This window comes from Mandrillus leucophaeus, unplaced genomic scaffold (genome assembly GCF_000951045.1).
Source record: "Mandrillus leucophaeus isolate KB7577 unplaced genomic scaffold, Mleu.le_1.0 Scaffold512, whole genome shotgun sequence".
NCBI classification, from domain to species: Eukaryota; Metazoa; Chordata; class Mammalia; order Primates; family Cercopithecidae; genus Mandrillus; species Mandrillus leucophaeus.
In genome coordinates, this window is record NW_012105498.1 from 1912920 (window position 1) to 1935746 (window position 22827).

The window sequence follows — 22827 nt, forward strand, 5'->3', positions numbered from 1 at the left end:
TAGTTAAATTTGCTATTTGTGCTTACTGAACAAACCATCGTTCAGCATGGCCTTTCACCCAAAACAGGTCCACCTACCACTAGGAACTTGACCCCAAGACATGAACCTGAATAAAAAGTAAACTATTTCCTGTATTCAGAGACGTTTTTGCACATGCATTAGAAAATGAATAAACACAGTAATTTACTCCATGGCAAGAAATAAGAAAAAGCATGATGTCCCCTGATACGTAAATGGTTGGGTGCCAGTAATCAAACCAGTTGTACAAACTGTGTTTTTAGTTTCTACCAGTGATCTGGTAAGATGCTTGGACATGAACAGCTGAATTTCAGATAAGTAAAAACGTTGCTAACCTAAACATCCCCAAGTTATTATGGTTACAAGATAGAAAATCCAACTTGTTAAAGAAAAATCCAAACTATTGACAAAGCTATCCATGGACAGATCGGAGAAAAAAGAAGAATTTCAGTGCAGGCAGTCTCTGTACTAAGTGTGAAGAACAGTGCATTTTATTTTCAATTAAAATTTTAACTCATTCAGTGTTCACTGAGCACTTACATGCTCAATAATGACAGCTCTAGGCCTATCAATTAGCCAAATGACTAATTTCTGGAAATTTTCAGATGACTTCCTCACATCAAGACTGGATAGTTCACTTTGGCCATGTTGGCATCAGAAAGGAAAAAAAAAAAACAGGAGCAGATGGAGGAGCAAGAACAGATCTGATAAAGGAAATGAGTATGATAAACAGAAAAGCTGGTAAAATTCATTTAAGTTAGATATTTAATAAATTCTCTGTCTATAATATCAGATGCAAGTCAAGTTGATATTTAGACAAGCCGGACACAAAATTTGTCATATAAGCTATAAAATAAAAATAATCAATAATTAAGAAATTGTTTTTTGATTAAGTGGATTGGTAAACAATGTGCCCCCAAATGCCTCCAATTTCTTGTACAATTTCTGTAAGGAGTGAAAAAAGGTAAGGTGCCAAAACATAGACTTCACTCATAAGGACTCTTCGCGGTTGTAAAATTGTCAGTTTCCATCTGAGCCATTCCTTTTTCCCTTGCCACACTGCTTTGATGGTTATGATCTATCTTGTGCTTCCCACACATCTCTGCCCCAATTCCTCCATTTACTACTCAGAATTGGGTCACAGACAGGAGCTTGTACTTTCCTTTTAAGTGTCACTTAATGCTTCAAATTTAGTATTGGCCAGGGTAGATATCATTACATCAATGACTTAGGTCTTAGAATCAGCAGTTTCTTTATCTCCTTAATTTGGGTTGTTGATGTCCATCCTTTTCATGCCCTATGGGTTACTTGACCCAACAAAAGAATGAACAAAAAAGGAAGAAATAAAGCACATCGGAAGTTCTTAGAAATGAAAAATTGCTTCTGATGGGGTCAATTAGTGATAGCTTTGTGGAGAAGTTAACACTTAACTGGCCCTTGGGGGATGGATATGATGTCAGCAGATACTGGTCACAATAGTAAGAGAAGACATTCAAAGGTGGGACTGAAATGAACAAAGGCTTAGAGTCAGGAAAGTATGGCATATGTTTAAGAAATGGTACACAGGGCAGCTCACCTGCATCAGGAAATATGTGAAAGGGACAATAAAGAAGAGAAGACTGAAACCAAATGTTGTGGCTGGAGGAGAAAGAGATCATAGAATGCATAAAATGCTACTTACTGGCATTGAAAATCTACTGGAGTCTTTTTTTTTTTTTTTTAACCAAGGGAGAATCAAGAACAGTTCTGAATTTTTGGAAGATTGGTATAGAAGATATGTGTTGGTATGGAAGAGAGAGACCAGCAATGAAGCCTATTATAGTAGACCAGATAAGATATCAAGACGATAGGAACATCATAATAATGGCAGCACAGATTTTAAAGAGAGGATTAATTATGTTGTAAGTGGTTTCCAAAAGGTATGATGCCTGATTTAACAAAGCAGCAAAGAAGACAGAACCAAAAGGAAAAAGACATCCAAGGCCTTTTACTGTGGGTGACTAAGACAATCACTTGTATAAATGGACATGTAAAAAGCAGGAGTAGGTCACATGGGTGAGGGATGAGTGAGGGAAACTGGTGCTAAGGAGACATCATAAGGCTAGGTTTTAATATACTTGGAGCTATTTCTGCACATGGCATATACTGATACGGATGCCCAAACTAGGAAAACCAAAGAAAAAAACCTAAACATATATGTGCATTTTCATAAAGCATAGAGTTATATGACACATCATAACTCAAACCTGTTAGAAACAAATTTATATAGAGCTAAAGAGAAAATACGGCTGTGCATAACATATATGTGCATATACACATAGCAGCAATACATTTACATATATATGCATACATGCATGCATAAGCCAAATACATATTGGTTCTATCTGGAATTGCTAAAATATTAAAAACTTTTAATAAATAGTCAATTCATTAATTCAACAAATATTCTAGTGCTTTTAAAGGACCTCCCCCCAATTTTTTCAACGTATCCATCTGACAAAGGTCTAATGTCCAGAATCTACAAAGAACTTAAACAAATTTACAAGAAAAAAACAACCACATTAAAAAGTGGGCAAAGGACATGAACAGACCCTTTTCAAAAGAAGACATATATGCAGCCAACAAATGTATGAAAAAAAACTCAACATCACTGATCATCAGAGAAATTCAAATTAAAACCACAATGAGATACCATCTCACACCAGCCAGAATGGCTATTAAAACAAAGTAAAACAAAAACAAAAACAAACACAAAACAATAAAAAACAAAAAACAACAGATGCTGGCAAGGTTGTGGAGAAAATGTAATGCTTTTACACTGTTGGTGGGAGTGTAAATTAGGTTAACCATTGTGGAAGACAGTGTGGAAATGGAATGCTTTTACATTGTTGGTGGGAACATAAATTAGTTTAGCCATTGTGGAAGACAGTCCTCAAAGACCTAAAGGCGGAAGTACCATTTGACTCAGCAGTCCCACTACTGGGTATATACCCAAAGAAATATAAATCATTCTATTATAAGGATACATGCAGGTGTCTGTTCATTGCAGCACTATTCACAATAGCAAAGACATGGAATGAACCTAAATGCCCATCAATGATAGACTGGATAAAGAAATGTGGTACATATACACCATGGAATACTACACAGCCATAAAAAAGGAATGAGATCATGTCCTTTGCAGGGACATGGATGGAATTGGAAGCCATTATCATCAGCAAACTAATACAGGAACAGAAAACCAAACACAGCATGTTCCCACTTATACCTGGGAGCTGAGCAATGAGAATACACGGACACATGGAAGGAAACAACACACACTGGGGTCAACACACACATTGGAGGGAGAGCAGGAGGAAGAGAGAGCATCAGGTATTAGGAATAATAGCTATTGGATGCTGGGCTTAATACCTAGGTGATGGGATGACCTGTGTAGCCAACCACCATGGCACACATTTACCTATGTAACAAACCTGCACATCTTACACATGTACCTCTGAATTTAAATTAAAAGTTGAAGAAAAAAAAAAGAACCTCTTATAGTATTTTATAGTATTTTATATTAAATATTATATTAAATACAATCTAATCCTTTAATCCCTTGCATTAATGAGTTTTTTGCTGCTTTTCTTTATTTCTCTTTCTGCCAATTATGATAAGAGTAAAAATATTATAAGTGTTTATTAAGAATTTACAGTTCTTATCCTGAAAATAACTCTGTGAATTACATATTTAGAGTATAACCATTTTGCAGGTGAGGAAAGTGAGTCATAAAGTGGTTCATATATTTGTTCTAGGCTCACGGCTGCTTGAAGATATCCAGGAACTTCTTCATTACACATATGTCTTCTTTAATGACTGAATTATGAACATTATAAATGTTCATTGGTATAGTGACTTCTACAGTTTGTGCATTTCATAGTTACCATTTTTCCTACATAAAACATAAACTTACAATCTTTACTACATTCTCATTTTACACTGATACAGGGCTCTGTAACGGCAAAAAGCATATATCTATAGAGAAATCAAAACAGAGTTTAAAACCATTTTAAAAAATAATGGAGGAGAATTGCTAAAATTTGTCACTACCTAGATTTTTTTTAATCACTCTTTCAGTTTTTTATTAATGAGTAAGGTGGCTAAAATAAAGTCACAAGCAAGACTACCTTTGTATATCAATTAATAAAACTGTGGCTTTCACATTTTTGACTTTAGAACTTAGCCTTCAGTCACCTATATGATTCCTAAGCAACAAGAGCATCTTAAAAGAAGTCATCTAATTTCTCCTATAGCTTCAGGCTTCTTTGACCCAGGCCATAGAAACAAACAATTTTGTACTTCTTTAATTATATATTAATAGCTCCTTGGAAGCTATGATTTAATGTGTTCTTGGGAAAGTCACTAGGAAGCCTTCTATAGTAAATCTATTTCCTGGAAACCCACATACACACTTTAGATTTTCTTCCTTTGCTTGATTTTTGGTTGCTTGGCAAGCCTAAATGGCTTTGCCTAGTAATTTCTTCCTACATATAATTACCTATTTTTTTCTCAATTGATTGCCCACATGCAGACACTCCAGGTGCTTGCAATGACCAAATCTATAACTGTGATGTTAGCAAAGTTTTTACCTATTTTGAGAAAAGACATTCTAAGTCAGAATGAGTATTACCCAAATATCCATTACTGAAATATATGGCTATAAATCACCATTCAGATGATTGATTCCATCTGAGTGTTGGGAAGATTAGCTCGGCTATAAAGACAAAGTCACATACATCAAAGGTTGTCTCAAATTAGTAATTTTTGCAATAGATGGAATCAATACAGAGTATGAAATTGAAAAACTGTAAATTTAATTTGCTACAAATCACTGTTTCACAGAATGTCTTAATGTTTTACCTATAGCATAGAAAGGAATAAATCTGTTTATCCTCTGTTCTGTGCAAAAACAAACACAATCCCCAACCTAAAAACATTCTGGGTATTAATAAGCTATAAAATCTATAAAATAGATTTATTAAATGCATTAACTCTTTAAAAGAGCTGAAGTAGCCATAGTCATAATTTTTTATATTAAAGATTAATAAAAAGTAAAAAAGTCAATTTAAAAATATTTTCCCAAACCCAGATATTTCACACAATATAGTGAAAAATCAGTATATTAATTTGGCAGGGTTTTTAGACAGATTTTCTCCAGGTCTGCTTCCTTGAGATTTCCTCTTCAGATGCATCAGAGGTTCCCTCTCTCTGTAGAGATTCCTTCATAATCTTCCCCACCTCACAAATGGCACCCCACCTAAAAAACTGAACCTCATCCTTGAAACACCACCATCTATTTTACCAATAAAGGCATCAAGATAGCTCAAATCCATTCACCTTTTTCTCCTTCCTCCAAGCAACCCCTAACTGATCTCTGCTCTCACTTGTGCCCTCTTCAATTCATTTGCTTCATAGCAGTCAGAATGACCTTCTAAAAATTACATATTTTATCATGTGTCACTCATGCTTAAAATATCACAGTAATTTCCCATTGTATTTCAAAATAAACACAAATCTTCAAATATGGCCAACAAAGCTAAGTATGATCTGGCCCTTGCTCATCTTGGCTGTATCATTTCATGTAATTAATGTTCATATTATTAGACTCCTAGAAGTTATCAAGATCTTTTTCTACACTATAGCCATCATACTCACATGCCTCTACTTCCGCCTGGGATGCTCTCTCCCACTCTTTACCTGGCTAAATGTCTATTTTAATTTATATTTCAAGGCTTAGCTTAAGTGGCATTTGCTGATAGAAGTCTCCTTTGACCCACTGTTTAATTGGCACCCCCTTAAAAATCTTTTAAATTTATTCCTAGTACTTTTCCCAATTTATATTACAGGCGTTTTCCCCACCAGGCTATAATCTCCTTGAGAGCAAGAACTATCTGAATTTTCTTTGTGAATCTCTATTGTCTGGATCTGTGCCAGGTACATAGTAAACAATACGTATTTGTTGAATAATTGAAGGACTACATTAATGTATATCTAGATAACTCTGTATTATATATACATAATTCAATCCAGTTAGGTCAGTTGGCTAGATTTTTGATGCTTACTATATTGTACCCATGTGCTCAAGGAAGGGCAGATAAACTGTGCACATGTCAAGTTTTTTTTTTTTTTCTTTTAAGTTCTGGGATACATGTTCAGAATGTGCATGTTTGTTACATAGGTATACATGTACCATGGTGGTTTGCTGCACCTATCAACCCGTCATCTAGGATTTAAGCCCTGAATGCATTAAGTATTTGTCCTAATGCTCTCCCTCCCCTTCCCCCCAGCCCCCCAACAGGCCCTGGTGTGTGATGTTCCCTCCCTGTGTCCATGTGTTCTCATTGTTCAGCTCCCACGAGCGAGACCATGTGGTGTTTGGTTTTCTGTTCCTGTGTTAGTTTGCTGAAAATTTTAGATTCTCTGGACCATTTTGTCTCTCCTAGTTATGATGAATCATATCTTCCACTTTGTTCCAATGAAATCACGGCTCAGGCTCCATCATAGAGCTGAGTTCATTTTGTCTTGCATTAAAGGTAGTTGACTTCACATGCATCTCTCCCATTTAAACTTTCTGAGGACAGAGACTACATCTCATTTATCTTCACTCCAGGGTGCATAAGAGTTTCCGTTGTATGAGTTAAACATTGGTAGGTATTCCCTTTACACATATTGTAATTCAAAAATGAAGAATTATAAGGTGCCAAGTGAAGTTAAGATCATGAGGTATCATCAGAGTTAGTGTAAAATCCAATTTTCTCTATTTAACTTACTCTGATTCAGCACTTGCTGTGTTTATGGTACTGGGAGAGGCATGAGGAATTTAAACAATGACTAAAATAGTTTTTCTGTAAATCAATAAGCTTTATATAGAGAAACAAATCCCCATCAGTGACCTCTGGACAGCAACAGTAGAAAGAAGTATGACTGACTCAGCATAACCCCAACAGGCCCAATTGACCTTTCGCAAGAACCTGCTTTTTAGGGATGTAAAGTTATTTCTAACAGTTATCTGGTTCTCCTCATCTCAGTAGACCAAGTTCACTTGTCACCCCATCTCCCATACATTGTATACTTTAATTGGGTTATTGCCTAGGTATAGCCAGTTGATTGATGCTCACTTCTCCCCATTTCCCCACTCCAGGTCCCACAGCAATTACTGCCCCACTCCAGGCTCAAGGAAGAAAGCAGCTCAGACTGAAGTAAACCAGCTGCAGCCCTAGTGTCAAAAATAAAAATCTAAAATATGTGTTCTTGATAAAATTAAGTTTTAGTCATCTATAGCCTTTAAGTGTTCTGCTGAGCAGCTGGAGGTCAAACAGTTGCTCAGCTAGCAGGTCTATAAATGCATGATGTTACTTTGCTGAGTGGTTAAAATTAGTATTTGTCTTAGGGCTATGCTGAATAATTACAGTTCATTGAATTATAGAAATTATAGAAATATAATATATATTTTTAATAGAAATAATGTATATGGCCATTTTGTTTGGCTTTAAAGCTCCTTGCAATATGCTTTTAGTAAACCTGAGGGTTGAAATTCTTTCATACCACTAGAGACTGTGGTATGAAAATGCTTCACTTTTTTTCTTTGTTCCCAGATTTAGTTCTATGATTTTAACGCATTTGAATTTAACCTATGAGGAATCTCTGAATATTTTCATTACATTACCAAACAATTGTTACAAAGTTTAAAACCATACGTAGTAAATAATAGTACAGATAACATGCATATACAGCTAATTTTTGTTGGTCAGTTAGTTTGTGCCAGGTCTTATTCTAAATACTTTTTGTGAATCAACTAATCTAATCCTCACACCATGTCTAGGAGCAAGTACTGTTCTTATTTGCACTTTGTAGATGAGAAAATATGACCCAGAGAGGTTAAGCAATTTGCTCAAGGCCAAAAAGCTAGTGAGCTGCAGAACCAAGGTACTAATCTAGACACTTTGGGCTGTAAAGTCTGCATCTTAACCACCAGGCTCTATTGCTTACCATGTGCCAGCTGTTGGTTAAATGCTTAATCCTCATAAACCCTATGGATTGATGCTACCATTGTGATCCCCATTTAATAATGAGGGAGTTGGTCCAACTAAGATGACTCTGCTAGCAAGTGGTTGAACCAGGCTTTTAAACTCAGTCTTGAGATCTTAAATATCACCCACTACTGCCTCCTAGAAGAGGTGGTAGGCTTATTTCTTCAATCTCAGATAGTATTAGAAATTAAATAGATTTTAAAGAAATGAGAAATGATTTACTCAAAGAGTACAGTGGTTATCTGGTCATAATCATTTAAAATATTTAAATAATGTTAAGCTAATTATTAGATTTTTTTCCAAAATATTAAATACTATTAAGTGACTACTTAATGTCATCATTCTGAAGAACAGAGTTCAAAGGATTATTCTTAAAAATTAGTATGGGCCAGGTACAGTGGCTCCCACCTGTAATCCCAGCACTTTGGGAGGCCAAAGCAGGATTACTTATGGCCAGGAGTTTAAGACCAGCCTGGGCAACAAAACAAGGCTCTGTCTCTACCAATAATAATAATAATACTAATAATAATAACAACCACATGCACTAGTGCATGACTGTAGTCCCAGCTATTTGGGAGGCTGAGATGGGAGGATCACTTGAGCCCAGGAGCTTGAGACTTCAGTGAGTCATGATCCTGCCACTGCACTGTAGCCTGGGCAACAGAGTGAGACCCTACCTCAAAACAAAACAAAACAAAAACCAAACAAACAAAAATTAGTGTGGTAATTCATCTGTTGATGCAACTCCACAGAGTATCTATAATAATCTCAAGAGATACATGTACATTTCAAAAAAAATAAATAAATTTTAACTTATTTTGGCTATTGCAAGCATAAAATGTCATGTAACATTGGGTACAACACACAAGAATATAATCAAACTTTAAACATATCACAACAACATTATTAAAAAAATTGTTATATTAGTATAGATTATTTTAATTATTTTTATTACCATTTTGCTAAATGATTTACCATTTGTATCTGAAAAATTAGTATTAATATGCTAGCCAAGTTATCATCATCCAGTAAGATTCAGTATTTATAGAAAAATATAGATGACTGTTATTATTTTTGTTTATAAAGATGTTTCTACATAAATCTATCCTTTCTTTCTTATCTGAGTTCATATTTAGAGTACTGGTTTCCTTTACCCTTTGTAACCACTATTATAGCATTTTAAATCTCTTGGTAAGCCCTGAATGTCAGAGGTTAAAGAGTTCATTGTATGAGTATTGTGTCATAAACTTTAGCCAGATGGTTTGCCACTAGTATCTGTGAGTCATTTATATTTGTATTACCTTTAGGGCCTTTGAACAGTTTGATTTCCACAACGGTCTCCAAAATAGGTCGTCTTCTACGCACATACAGCCGAACGATAGACCCCGCTTCCTTGAGGGCTTCCACCGCTTTACTGTGGGAAACCTCTGACACATCAACCTCATTCACCCGCAAGATACAATCATTGACCCTGCAAGGAAGGAAAAGAGTCAAGATTCAGAAGTGGCTAGCAGGATTTCTTAAATAATATTATTATGTTTATCTGACCTTAAGAAGTGGGAAAGTAAAGAATCTAAGAAATGTTAAAATATTTACATTTGGAAGGATGCTTCAAATGAAGGAAATCTAAAAAATGTTAAACTCCTCAAGCCTCTTAGCCTTCTCCCCAGCCACTTTTTATTATACTACTGGTCAGGTCCCATCCTAAACTCCAGTCCACTTTGACTGGGACTGCTTCACATATGGCATAGTTAGAAGGGCATGTATTTTAAGACCTCTGTAAGTTATCATTATTTTAATTGGTTTGACTGAAAGTCACAATTTGAGTGGTTCTCAGAACTTATTACTATGACCTATATAGATATAACAAATATAACTACAGACTAATTTTCTCAAATTTTTAATTTACTTGTTATAAAAGTAATAAGTAATCATTTTCAAACACCTGAAAAATATAAAAATGTAGAGAGAAGAAAAAATATACTTGACTCAATCATCTAAAATAAACCTATTAGGTCGGGTGCGGTGGCTCACGCCTGTAATCCCAGCACTTTGGGAGGCCAAGGTGGTTGGATCACCTGAGGTCAGGGGTTCAAGACCAGCCCAGTCTGACCAATATGGTGAAACCCCATCTCTACTAAAAATACAAAAATTAGCTGGACATGGTAGCGTGTGCCTGTAGTTACAGCTACTTGGGAGGCTGAGAAAGAATTGCTTGAATCCCGGGGGTGCAGCTTGCAGTGAGCCAAGATCACGCCATTATACTCCAGCCTGGGAGACAAAGCGAGACTCCATCTCAAAAAAAGAAAATAATAATAATAATAAAATAAAATTAAATTAAATTAAATAAACCTGTTAGCTTTCTGGCAAATTATCTTCCAGTGTTTCCTCACCCTCCTCTCCACCTCAATTCATCTTATAATGTTATAAATACTGAAGTTCAGATTTACAAAGTTCAAGGAGAACCTCAGACAATCCTATTCCTAGGTGCTTACTTTGAAAACTAAGAACTGCAACAAATTCTACATCAAACTTCCCTCTTTTTTTTTTTTTCATTTTCACATGGAAAGGAATAATTTGACATTTCCATAAACCATTCCAGGTAATTTAAAGTTATGTGGCCATCGACTCCAGATATATTTTATTTTCATGATAATAATTAGTGATAACATTAATAATGGTTAAGAGCACAGGGCTTGAGACTACAAAAATTTCTTTCCTTCACTCTGCATATCCATTCCAGTGTCCCCAATCTCAGATCACCACGTTGCTCAGAGTCAAAAATGAGAGGCCTCCCTTGCTTGATGCTTCTTTCCCCCCACCACCACAAAGTCAGTTCTACCTGCAAGTATAGCCTCAGTCCATCCAGTTTCTTCATCTTCATTGCTACCACCCTGGTTGAAGTCAACATCATCTCTCACATGAATCACCTACACAAACGCCTGTCTAGCCTTCTTGGATTCTCTCTTGTTACCTTTCCATCCATTCACTACACAGTGGCCAGAGTACAGTGAACATGGCTGGTTTGCTTACTCAACTGTCATTCCCCACTTCCTCCTTCCAACCGTGTTCAGTTTTGTTCAGGGGATCTTTCCTTAGCAAATATTTGTTTAACAAGTGAAAGAATAAGACTAAGTTCAATGATTGGGTCCTCCATTTTTTAAGTTTGTAACCATAGTTGATTTCCTTAGCCTCTCTAAGCCTTATCATATTCTCCTCTGTAAATTGGATGTAATAGTAATATCTATCAGGAAGGCTTTTGGGGAAGATTAAATGAGATAAAGCACATATAAGCACTTAGTACATACCCTGTTATGTAATGAACACCTAATAAATGTTTGTTATTGATAGCAGTGCAATATTTGTTGATTTATAATATTCTCAACTATTGGATCCTTCCTATAACTTTGTGGAATAAAACTTATTATCTACATTATAGAAATGAGAAGACTTTCAAGTGATTAAGTCCTCTGTTTAAAGCTGTCAGCAATTTGAGCAGAGACTGGATTTAATTTCAGGTCTTCCTATTTCAAAATTTGAGCTTTTTCCTCTTAGGACCATATACATCTAATGTGATGAATAGTTTCGTGTATGTCGTGTATATCAATGCAAAATGATGACTACCATGGTAATATTAGATTAAAAGTATGGGAAGAATTTTGTATCTGTTTTTGTCCATAACTTTTCTGTACCTATTTAGTTATGGGAACCCTTGCCTCAGTAAGAACACAGAGCAGTCTCAAAATCTTGAGATGGAATACTTCAGTTCCTAAGATTCGGCAATGTCATTTCATCATAACAGATGCTATGGCTTTAATAGATTTACACATACATTTCCTCTCTGATTGACAAAAAAGAAAAAAAAAAAGAAAAAAAAAGGGAAACTACCAATTAAAATAGTTTTGAGAATGTAGGCATCCTGGGTGCCAGCTGCCCTGCAGCAGCTGGTCCTTTGAGAGTGGGTAATTTTGCCATCTCATGATAATGCAAAACATAATGTTTACCATCACCCTATGCTCAGAATACTAATTATATCTTAAAACACTGCTTTTCATAGAAGGGAGTGGCTGACATTAAAAAAAATTCTGGAGTCTATATCTATTCAAGCTCTATTTTTTTTCCTTTTGTATACAGTGGGATCCTTAATTGTCAATTGCTGGTGTGAGAAAATCATAGCCTAAATCAGATGTTCATTCCTGAATATGTGGATCAAGTAGGCAGCTTTAGGACTAGCAGTCAGGTGGCCTGGATTTGAGTCCCAGTTCTTTATCATCTGTGGGACCATGGTGAGGCCGCTTTATCTTTTTGGACTTCAGTATCCCATAAAAAGAGAGAGAGCATGTCCAGAGTCCGTGAGAGCAGTAACTGTACTGTATAGTCCTATGCAGGAGAGTACCCATAGCTGATGTGTGGAGACGTATACATTGTAACATATCATAGATCTGAAAGTTCTTGCTATTTAGTGGATCAAAGATGTGCTCAAGTAACTGTTTCAATGTGAACAGAATGGAAATTCAAACTTTTAAAGGAAATACTATGTGCAATATCAGCCAGTCATTTCACTTATTTGTTCTTACTTAAACACTTTATAAAGTATGGATCCCCATTTTATAGACAGTGGAATTTTACTGACAAGGTCAAAGTGTTGGTGAAAACAGGGACATAATTTCAAACTGTTTTTACTTTTTCTAGAACTTCTACTGATACAAAGATACTCAGATACTCAGAGTTGATTTTTTTTTTTTTTTTAATAGTGGTGTTTGTAGGGAAGGTGGGGTAGTTTACATTCAAATTCTCAAAATAGAGAGGAAAGTATGTCAGACCAAACTAGGGCACTCAACTTCCCTTCCTCCCAGAAACTTGAAATAGATTTTGGCTAGAGGGTCATAGCTATTTAAAATTAATTTGCTCTCTTTACCAGTTTATTTACTTTGTGAGTAAAGCCTCCACCTGTATTCATTTTGAAGCATATAAGTACATAATTAGCTTCAAAGTCAAGGAATACTTTGTCACAGTAACAAATGCAGGGTTCATCATACTTCTGAGGGACATTGGTTTACGAAGCCATGAGTTCAAGACCAGCCTGGGCAACAAAAGTGATACCCCATCTCTAAAAATCAAAATGTTGTTTACATATACAGACTTACTCTCCAATCTCACTCTACCAATCTAATTAAGTTGACAGTTTCACTCTTAGTACTTGATGTTACACACATAAGTCTACAGTATTCATCTGCAGCAATTTCACCTTATAAACCAGAATTGTCTGCAATATCAACAGATTAATTTTAATATTCTTTCTAGAATTTCCTTTAGAAATTTTGGTGCATTCCTTGCCAAAAATATTTTAGAAACAAAAAAGATAGTCTATCATTAGCCCGTATTCACAGAGTCACATCTACATTTTGCACTGAATCAAGTATTTTCTAACATGGTACAGCATCACTGAAAAGTAAAATAATACTGAGTTATTTGTTCCACTTTGACAATATAATTTAAAGTAACAGGCAATATCTACTCTGTCAAGGTACTAAAATATTTTCTGCCATTGAAATAAGATTTGTGATTTTACACATTTTTAAGTATGTTAACTCATTTAAAATGATCACCAAGTCACAGATAGTGTTAAAACTTAAAAAAATTCCAATATATGATGCATAAAACACACTGGAAGGAAAGATAGAGAAGTTTTAATTTGGGTCCTTTGTGGGTATGGAGATTATGAGTGCTTTAAAAAGCACATTTCTACTTTCATGTTTTTTTCAATTAGACATATATCACAGCAGAGAACCTAACAACATGGGCTTTAGAGGCTTGGTCACAACCAGATAGATCTGGGATCTCACCACAGCTCTGAAACTTGGGAGTTCTGTGACTACAGACAAGTCACTTGATATCTCAAAGCCTCAGTTTTTTCATCTGAAAATAGGGATAATGAGATTGTTATTGATTGATTGTTATTGTTATTGAGAGAATGCATGTGAAATACATAGCATAGTGCCTGAAAAACAGTAAGCATCAAAAATGTTAGCTATCATTATGAAAAAGAGACAAGAAACATTTGCTTAAGAGAATATATAAAGAGACTACAGTGAAGAAAAAATATTAAAAGGGGAGAAAGAAAGAGCTATGGTCAAGATGCTGAAAGTGTTTTTAAAATTTTGTATAAGAAAGGGAGGAAGAGAAGAGATGAATGGGATTTTCAGGAAGAAAAATATAAAAATAGAGCTTTTACAGCAAGGTACTGGTACAAAAACAGACACATAGACCACTGGAACAGAATAGGGAGCCTAGAAACAATGCTGCACACCTACAGCCACCTGATTTTCAACAACATTGACAAGAACAAGCAATGGCAAAAGGACTCTTTATTCAATAAATGGTGCTGAAATAACTGGATAGTCATATGCAGAAGATTGCAATTGGACCCCTTCCTTAAACCATCTATAAAAATAATCTCAAGATGGATTAAAGACTTAAACATAAAACCTAAAAATATAAAAACCCTGGAAGATAACCAAGGAAATATTATTTTGGACAGAGGACCTGGCAAATATTTCATGGTGAAGATGCCAAAAGCAATTACAACAAAACCAAAAATTGACAAATGGGACCTAATTAAAGTAAAGAGCTTCTGCACAGCAAAAGAAACTATCAACAGAGTAAACAGACTACCTACTGAATGGGAGAAAATATTTGCAAGCTATTCATTCAACAAAGGTCTCATATCCAGAATCCATAAGGAACTTAAATTTACAAGCAAAAAACAAACACCACCATTAAAAAGCGCATAAAGAACATGAACAGACACAAAAGAAGAAGCAGACATGGCCGGCAAGCATAAGAAAAAATGCTCAACGTTACTAATCATTAGAGAAATGCAAATCAAAACCACAATGGGGTAACATCTCACACCAACCTGAATGACTATTATTAAAAAGGCAAAAAAATAACAGATGCTGGCAACGTTGTGAAGAAAAGGGAATGCTTATACAGTGTTGGTGGGAATGTAAATTAGTTCAGCCATTGTGGAAAGGAGTTGGGGATTTCTCAAGAACTTAAAACAAAATTACCATTCAACCTAGCAATCCCACTATTGGGTATTATATCCAAAGGAATATAAATTATTCTACCATTAAGATATATGCACACATGTGTTCAACACAGCACTATTCACGATAGCAAAGACATAGACTCAATCTAAATGCCCATCAACAGCAGACTGGATTTTTTAAAATGTGGTACATATACACAATGGAATACTATACAGCCATAAAAATAATCAGATCATGTCCTTTATGGCAACACAGATGGATTTGCAGGCCATTATCCTAAGCAAACTAACACAAGAACAGAAAGCCAAATACTTCACGTTCTCACTTATATAAGTGGGAGCTAAACTTGGAGTACATACAGACACAAAGAGGGGAGCAACAGATACCTGGATCCTACTTGAGAGTGGAAGTTGGGATGAAGGTGAGCATTGAAAACCTAACTATCAGGTGTTATGCTTATTACAGGTTTCAGAATAAGCTATACACCAAACCCCTATGACATGCAATTCACCTATATAACAACCACGCACATGTATCCCTGAAACTAAAATAAAAGTTTAAAAAAAGAAAAAAATAATAAATGCATATTCACCTAAACATTAGGGCTTTAAATAAGTCTTGTTTGATGAAGTACAATGTAATTTCCTTTTCATATTTCCCTTCCCTTGCCCACAGTAAAACTTATAGTTGTTTTGACATACAAACTTTAGCTTTTATGGAAGCCTTGGTTAAAGATTCTGATCAGCACACTTAATTCAACTCAACCACAACTAACTGCACTCAGACCTCCTTAAGTTTTTATTCAAAAGTAGGTGTTTGGGGCCGGGCGCCGTGGCTTACTCCTATAATCCCAGCACTTTGGGAGACTGAGGCAGGTAGATCACCTGAGGTCAGGAGTTCGCGGCCAGCCTGGCCAACATAACGAAATCCTGTCTCTGCTAAAAATACAAAAAATTAGCCAGGTATGGTGGCAGGCGCCTGTAATCCCAGCTACTAAGGAGGCTGAGGCAGGAGAATCACTTGAACCTGGGCGGCAGAGGTTGCAGTGAGCTGAGATTGCGCCACCGTACTCCAGCCTGGGCAAAAAGAGCAAAACTCCACGTCAAAAAAAAAAAAAAAAAAAAAAGTAAAAAAAGGTAGATGTTAGGTCACAGGGTCTGAAACAACTTTGCAGTAGCTATTAGTTATTGAAGAATGTCCCCTAATTACCTTGCACTTTACTGTTTCTATCAGTAGTATTCTTTCTTCAAGTAAATGAATTAATTCCAGACCAAAGGGCCACATCATGAAGAAACCTGATCAATGTTTAATGTGTTGCATGAAGTGTAAAAACGCATGATCAGATTTTTAAAAACCACTGGCTAGGGAATTAGACTGCATGCACTTAAAGATAACAATCAATCACTTAAAAAATTTTCACCCCCTGTAATCCCAGGGTTCTGGGAGGCCAAGGAGGGAGTATCACGAGGTCAGGTTTTCGAGACCAACCAGGCCAACATGGTGAAACCCCATCTCCACTAAAAATACAAAAAATTAGCCAGGCATGGTGGCAGGCACCTGTAATCCCAGCTACTAGGGAGACTGAGGCAGGAAATTGCTTGAACATGGGAGGTGGAGGTTGCTGTGAGCCAAGACCACGCCACCGCACAGCACTCCATCCTGGGCAACAGAGCGAGACACCAACTCCACACAAAACAAAACAAAACAAAACAAAACAAAAATCTCAGAATCTATTTAGAAGGAGTAACTCCACACATTTTATGTCAATTATAATGAGAACAGAAGTAATGAAAAGGGTCTTGTTTTTCTTCTATTCCTGAAGTCATTAAAAGTAGGTTATGAACAAATAAATAGAAGCCAAAACCTTATTAAGAAAAGACAAGTAGTTTATGCTCACAGAGAGAAGGAGAAAATAATACACCCCCCCACCACACTCACACACATACACAGACTGACTCAAATCACTTCAAATCATGATGGCCTGCCATAATATATATACTTAATTATGCCTGCCTGTTACCTTACTCTTCCTTTTATGAATCATACGGAAGTGTTACTGGGGATCTTTAAAGTCCATCACCAGTTAAGTTTCTTCCTTGTTGAAACTTCTCACCCTAATGATCTATATATTTCATTGACCTCATTAGGTGCTATTAGTTTATTAAAACTAAAAAGCAAAAGAACAAAAATCAGCATAATTTAGCATTTTTCCAAGAAAGGAAGAGGAATGTTTTAGAGGCATCTGATATGTGCCAATGTAGTAATATCTACTAGACTTTTTTTCCAACAAATATCCACATGGTTGTAGGAGGAGTGACAAGCATTTACAGCTTAACCTGGTTCACTTGTCAAGTCTGGCCAGTCCCTGCTTTTGGGAATGTGGAAATGAAACCATGAGATTCAGAGATTCTATGTGAACAGAATAAATAGAAACTTGAGAGTTTAATATTAAAGGCCATTTTCTTCCATGTTGACTGTAAAATTTCAAAAGACTATCTGCAAAAAGATGGGGAATAAAGTAGATCTACAGGAAGAAGTAAGGGCTTTGGACAGAAGGTGGAATTCCTCTAATGCCTGAGAGTGTCTCAGTCCATGGCTATTCTTCCCAGTGCTTAATTGTCCAGCTTGAAAAGATACTTCAAATGTTCTTCTAATTAATTCTCTCTTTTGATTATGTAAGCTGGTGGGTCTTTTACTTGCCAACCAATATTTCTGATTAATATAGGCAGACTTTGTGGCCAGCACTTTACATGTGTTGTCTCCCTTAGCTCATTCCTATTTCCCTTTTATAACTTAATTCAAGCTTATCTCATCTTCTAGGATGCCATCTTTGGCCCAGTTAGTTGCTCCAGTGTTCCTCTACTAGGTAGTTAGTAAAAAATAGTAATAGAGTTGCCAGACTTAGCAAATAAAAATACAAGACAATCAGTTGAATTTCAATTTCAGATAAACATTAGTAATTATTATTTAGATAAACAAATACATTTTAGTATAACTATGTTCCATTGAAATTCAAAGTTAACTAGGAATTCAAATTTATAAAAATACAATATTTATAAAAGCACTCATTATACTGAGTTTATTTGTTTTATTCGAATAGCGTAATGCCTAGCACATAGTGGGAAAAGTATGTATTATATACTATGTTATATAGTCTTTAATGTAAATAGAAACACTGAAAAGTAGATATTGTTGCCTTCATTTCACAGTAGAAACTAAAGCTGAAAGAGGTTTGTAATGACAGGGAAATGATGTCTAGGAAATTTCAAAGTTCATGCCCTATACCATCTACACCCCTCTGGTTTGTTAAAATTATTTTGTGACTTATTTAAGGATTGATCCCAGTTGCCCACCGTCAGTTGGGTACAGGACCATCCTGTAAACCTCTAGTAGAGCAAAGCCAAGTAACAAAATCTAGATCAATATTTCTTAGACTTTGGGCAGGGCTTGTTAAACCATAGATTACCACTGAGCTTCCCCCTCAGAGGTGCTGATTTGGTAGGTCTAGAGCAGGAGAGAAGATTCACATTTCTGACACGTTCCTAGGTGATCCTGGTAATACTGGACTGAGACCATACTCCAAAAACCACTGCTCTAGGTTTTGAAGGGTCATTGTACTTGGCTCATGTATGATTTATTCCAAAATAAACAGAAATACTCAATCTTTTGTAGACCCAACTGAGTATGTGATAAAAGTTCTGAGCTCTGACTCCAAACCCAATCCCACAATTTGCAGCTTTTCGTTATATGGAACAAAGTCTCTAAGGGAACTTGGACCAGGAGACCACAGCTGCCATAATGTGTAAGGCTGTGGACATGCAAACCATTTTCCAGCACTCATTTTCTATCTGAAACTCTTTTACTGACTCCCTTCCTTCAGCTAAGACCAACTGATAGCCACTTCATTCCACATTTTAAAAATAGGGCTTCTGCTCTCATCTCTAATTCTGAATGAGAGTAACTCGGGTTTATGATCCATAGAAGCCATCTCCTACAGTGAATGTACTGTTTTTCCTCTCTCTATTTGCCACTTCATTTCCCTTATATAAAATGCTTGCAGGATTCTCTGCAGCTGTCATCTGGGAAGCATCACAGCTTTCCACAATGGGGACAGAAATTGCTATTTCAGCATCAGTGATTGGTCTTTTGGCACTTTCCTGGAAAAGCATAGAGGCCAGTTAACAAATTTCAAGCTAGGCTACTTAATGCGTACAACATGGAAAAGAGACATTGAATAGAAATTCCAAAGTGAGAGGGTCATGGGACTGCTCAGTTCAATATTGTGTCCACTGACAGGACTGCTTGTCAACTTTCAAGAGACCAGGTGCTGGTATCTACCACCTGGATTACTGCAGTAGCTTCCTAGCTAGTTTTCCTGATGCCAGGCTAATTGGCCCCTCTACATTTCATTCAAACACACAAAACGAGGTTCAACTTCCTAAAGCAACCTTTTTATCATTTCATTTCCCCTCTAAATTCATCGAGGGATTTGTAACATGTATAAAATTAAAACTGTGTTTAGTCTTTGTATTACCAATGTCTGGTACACAGTTGTCATATAACAAAAAATTAGCTTCATTGTATGACTTCTAAACCAACCCCCTTTTTATACCTCTCACTGCCTGCTCCAGTCAGGCCACTATATTTTATTTTATGTTGCTTTCTGTCTCTCAAATGTTCAACCAAAGGTAGCCTCATTCAAAGGCAAGTTCACACTCCATAGCCTCATGAAATGTTTCCAAATCGCTCAAGGCTTTATTGTCCATAATGTCCTAATTGCAAATACATGGCAGATTCTTATCAAAAAACTGTAGATTTATTTGTTACCCCCATAGAACCTAAAATAGTGAGTACTACACATTAAGAAATACATTTAACAATGCTGGATTTGATTTCCGATTTTCCTCTACTCAAATCTGCTCCAATCCCAGAAATACATGTAGATCGACATAAGTGGAATTCATAATTGTACATTTTCTCATTCAAATTCAATTTGGCATTATATTGATGAACATTTCAGTGAAAAGTTGAGAACAACAAGGAGGATGGCATGGTGGGAAGAACACTGGGTTATAAGCTAGATATGATCCTAATCCTGGGTTTCTGCCACTTTCCAGTTCAAGTCAATACATATTTTTTTTCTCTGTGTGTTTGAGTACAGTGATCTTAAAATTCTCTTCTAGCTCTGGTGTTCTGTAAACCTAAATTCAAGGTCAACCCAGCCTGGCACCTATCTTTACTTGGAAGTTGATAGTATATCTCAAATGGAGCAGAGTCTGAAATTAATCTTATCTCTTCCCCACAGACAACCCTTTACTTCACTTTTAATTCTCTATCAAGACAAATAATTCCATCACTAGAAAGGGAGGACTTTTCCTTCTCTTTTAGTCACACATCCAATCTATCACATTTTTAACATATTTTTCTTTAAAACTTTTTTGTTTTTACTTAATTACTTTGTGTTTGTTTGTTTATTTATTTATTTATTTATTTTGAGAAGGGTCTCGTTCTGTCGCCCTGGCTGTAGTGCAGTGGCACGATCACAACTCACTGAAACCTTTGCCTTCCAGGCTCAAGCTGCCTCCTACCTCAGCCTCCCAAGTGGTTGGAACTACAGGCGTACACCATCACACTTGCTTTTTTTTTTTTTTTTTTTGTATAGATGGGATTTTGCCATCTTGCCCAGGCTGGTCACAAACTCCTGAGCTCAAGTGATCCACCCGCCTCAGCCTCCCAAAGTGCTGGGATTACAGGTGCAAGCTACTGCACCTGGCCTAAACCTTTTTATTTTTAAAGATGGGGGTCTTGCTCTGTGGCCCAGGTTGAAGTTCAGTGGCAGGATCATAGCTCAGTTCAGCCTTGAGCTCCTGGGCTCAAGTATACTCCTGCCTCAGCCTCCTGAGTACATCCTTTTCTTTTACTCTCATTTATTCTACCTAATTCTAGCCCTTATTGTCCATCACCTAGATTCTGGGGAAAAAAGTTGTAACTAGTCTTCTTGCCTCCAGCTTTTTCCCCTCTATTCCATCTTCCAACTTATAGCCACAATGGTGTTATTGAAATACAAGCCTGAATGTTTTATCTCATATTTAATGGTCCTCAATTGCTCTCCATTGTCTACATTTAAAAAATCCAAGCAAAGAAGCCCTTTATTGAAATGAAATCTTACTTAGAAGTCACACAATGTATAATTATTTATATATAACAAATAGAGGCAGAATTTTTGTGATTTCTGCAGCAGAGAGGAAAAGAGAATCAGAGCCCAGCCTGCTGCCTCATTCATGACCCTTCAGAGGGCTCTGAGGACTCCAGTCAGGGTAATATATATGACTGAAGAGAGGCTAGTGAGTGCAGAAAGAAATCCAGGCAAAACCCTTTCTCTAAGCCAAGTGCCTTGGCACTGAGCTGTCTCTGCGAAGGGAGTATCTAACGCACATAAAGGCTTCTTATGAGTTTTCCAATTCACATATAGGCTTCTTATGTGCTATTGGTAGCACTGATCACAGGGTTCTGTGGAACATAAACCGAATCCACCTGCCTTTTTGGATAAAGCCCAAGTACCTTCACATAACACCCAAGTCTTTCAACAATCTGATTGCTATTCACTTCCCCAGCCCTGTCTCTTGCTATATCAATAGTTTCTTCAAACATTATGCAAGTTCATTGTTCAGGCCTCTTTCTCTGCCTGAATTAGCCACCTCCAGACCTCGGTTGTCTGTTAAGTACCTTTAAAGACAAATGCACATCCTGAAGTAGCTTTACAGTTCAGCAAAAGAGATAGGAAAAATGCTATTAAATTTCAATATAAGTGCTATGGCAAGAGAAACATGGGGTAATGCAGGAGTACATAACAAGAGAACCTTATTTGGTTTTGGGGGGTGAAGGAAAACTTGGAGCAACTGAGGCAGCTGAGACCTGAAGGCCAAATAGAAGTTAGCCAGGTGAATAGAGGAAGAAGTGTTTCAGGCACAGTTTAGCACCTGATGAGGTAAGGAGCACAGATCAAGTCTTGAAGGTCTTGGTACTTCATGTTAAATAATTTGAACTTGAACTTAAAAGCACTGGTAAGCCATTGTACTGCTTATAGCTAGAATAATGTTTTAGAATAATTCTCCAGGTACAATGTGGAGATGTGGACTTGATTAGATTTGGTAGGTTGGAGTTAGGGTAGAAGAAAGCAAGAATTGTTGTTAGAGGCTACTATATAACCCTGATAAAAGATATAATAGCCTGCACTAAGCCAGTGGCAGTCAGGATAAAGAGAAGGGGACAGACATGGAGGGCTGATTGGAATTTAATAGATGTGCTGATGGATTGTATGTGGGTAGTGAGGAAAGAAAGAAAATGTTTTGTTTAAATGTCTATCTTCACTTATAAATCATGAGTTTTGATTTATGGTTATGACTTGAGGGCCATTCATTTTTGTATTTTTAGTGCATCGCAAGGTAGAACAGAGTTGGCACAGAATATATGTTTGGCAAATAGAGTGAATGAATTTTAGAGGTGGGGAAGTTAGTCAATGACATCTTTGCTGCCAGTATCCACACCTTTTCCTCATCCTTTCCTGTGACCTTGTCCCATAAGAATTCTGTCTTCTCATCTCATCTAATTCTTCCTGGTATAAAAAGAATGAATTCAAATTTAATCACCCTAAGAAACAGGCTATCATTCATAGGCATATT

At 36.4% G+C, this 22827-nt stretch overlaps 1 protein-coding gene across 5 annotated transcripts in view; it reads right to left on the bottom strand.

Moving 5' to 3' along the window:
• Positions 1–22827, bottom strand: part of DLG2 (discs, large homolog 2 (Drosophila)) — a 916021-nt gene that overhangs the window by 651814 nt on the left and 241380 nt on the right. For all 5 annotated transcript variants that reach the window (XM_011996427.1, XM_011996426.1, XM_011996430.1 and 2 more), the window contains one exon: positions 9392–9561. In XM_011996427.1, the coding sequence (XP_011851817.1) occupies positions 9392–9561 (170 nt within the window). The remainder of the gene's footprint in view (positions 1–9391; positions 9562–22827) is intronic.